Source organism: Seriola lalandi, unplaced genomic scaffold (assembly GCF_002814215.2).
Source record: "Seriola lalandi dorsalis isolate HSWRI2012SDOR001 ecotype SW California unplaced genomic scaffold, Sedor1 jcf7180002007884, whole genome shotgun sequence".
Lineage (NCBI taxonomy): Eukaryota > Metazoa > Chordata > Actinopteri > Carangiformes > Carangidae > Seriola > Seriola lalandi.
The window spans coordinates 1-1057 of record NW_019478537.1 but is presented as its reverse complement, the minus strand read 5'-3'; the positions used below and the strand labels follow the sequence as shown (position 1 = coordinate 1057).

General features: G+C 40.0%; 1 protein-coding gene across 1 annotated transcript; it reads left to right on the top strand.

Moving 5' to 3' along the window:
* Nucleotides 1-407: 407 nt before the first annotated feature.
* On the top strand, nucleotides 408-1000 carry LOC111672159 (NADH dehydrogenase [ubiquinone] 1 alpha subcomplex subunit 6-like; the record flags this gene model as incomplete). The annotated part of the gene is made up of 2 exons (XM_023429487.1): nucleotides 408-568; nucleotides 773-1000. Coding segments are annotated over 2 exons (293 nt in total), but the record flags the coding sequence as incomplete, so codon positions are not given.
* Between the last annotated feature and the right edge of the window lie 57 nt (nucleotides 1001-1057).

Below are 1057 nucleotides of genomic sequence, written 5' to 3'. Positions count from 1 at the left end.
TCCGTAAGTGTTGGAAAAGCCCCATTTACTGTTACTGCTGTCGATGCTAATCATTTGTTCTGTGTTGATTGTGGTGTCATGGTTAAAGTTTTGGGATGTAAACGTGTCTCTTCCTAGTTTAGTCTTTCTATCATCATAAATAGATTGTATGTTTACATTGAGCTGTGTTTTAGATTACAGGTTAACGGTAATGATGTTTTGTGTTTTTATATTCTCAACAAATCAGTAAGTAAGTACCAAAACCAACAATTTATTTATCAAACAGTGTATGTGCAGCCTGATATAACCTTCCTCATTTTAAATTGCACTGGGTGAGAGTTTAGTTTTGGTCTTTTCATGGGTTTTGCTGAGTAATGTATAGAATAAGGATGAAAGCAAATTAAATATTAATAATAATTAAAGATGAGTTCCTGGGTGGATACTTTTTCACTCTCGTATTTCTTCCTCTCCAGTTTCTACATTTCAGCTGGACATCACAACACGTCAGGGAAGAGACAAAGTGAGGGAGATGTTCGACAGAAACAAGCATGTCACCGACCCCCGTGTGATTGACATGTTGGTCATTAAGGTAAAAACAGCCTTCAGTGTTTCCTCTACATTCATTTAGCAGTGGCTGAGCCTTGCTCTAATCTGTGAACTGCGTCGACCATCATTTTAACTCGCTTACTGAACTGAAAGGCTGCCCGGTCCCTCTCATCTGTTGAATGAATGTAGAGCATGCTGTTTCCTCCCAGGTGTACTTAAATGTTGTTTGTGTTTATTTAACCTCCAGGGTAAAATGGAACTCCAGGAAACGATCCACGTCTGGAAGCAGAAGACCCACATAATGCGCTACTTCTCCGAGACCGAGGAACCTCGTCCCACTGACTTCCTGTCCAAATTCTACCGGGGTCACGACCCATGAACTGTGTAGCTGTCTGCTGATCTCTGACCCCACTTTGCTTGTGTCCAGTGTAACAGATGTTCCCCTTTACTGTAAATATACACTTAACAATCACAAGCCTAAAGTTGTCTTTTATTTGCAATCAAAGCGCTATCAGAATTAATTTAAAGAGAC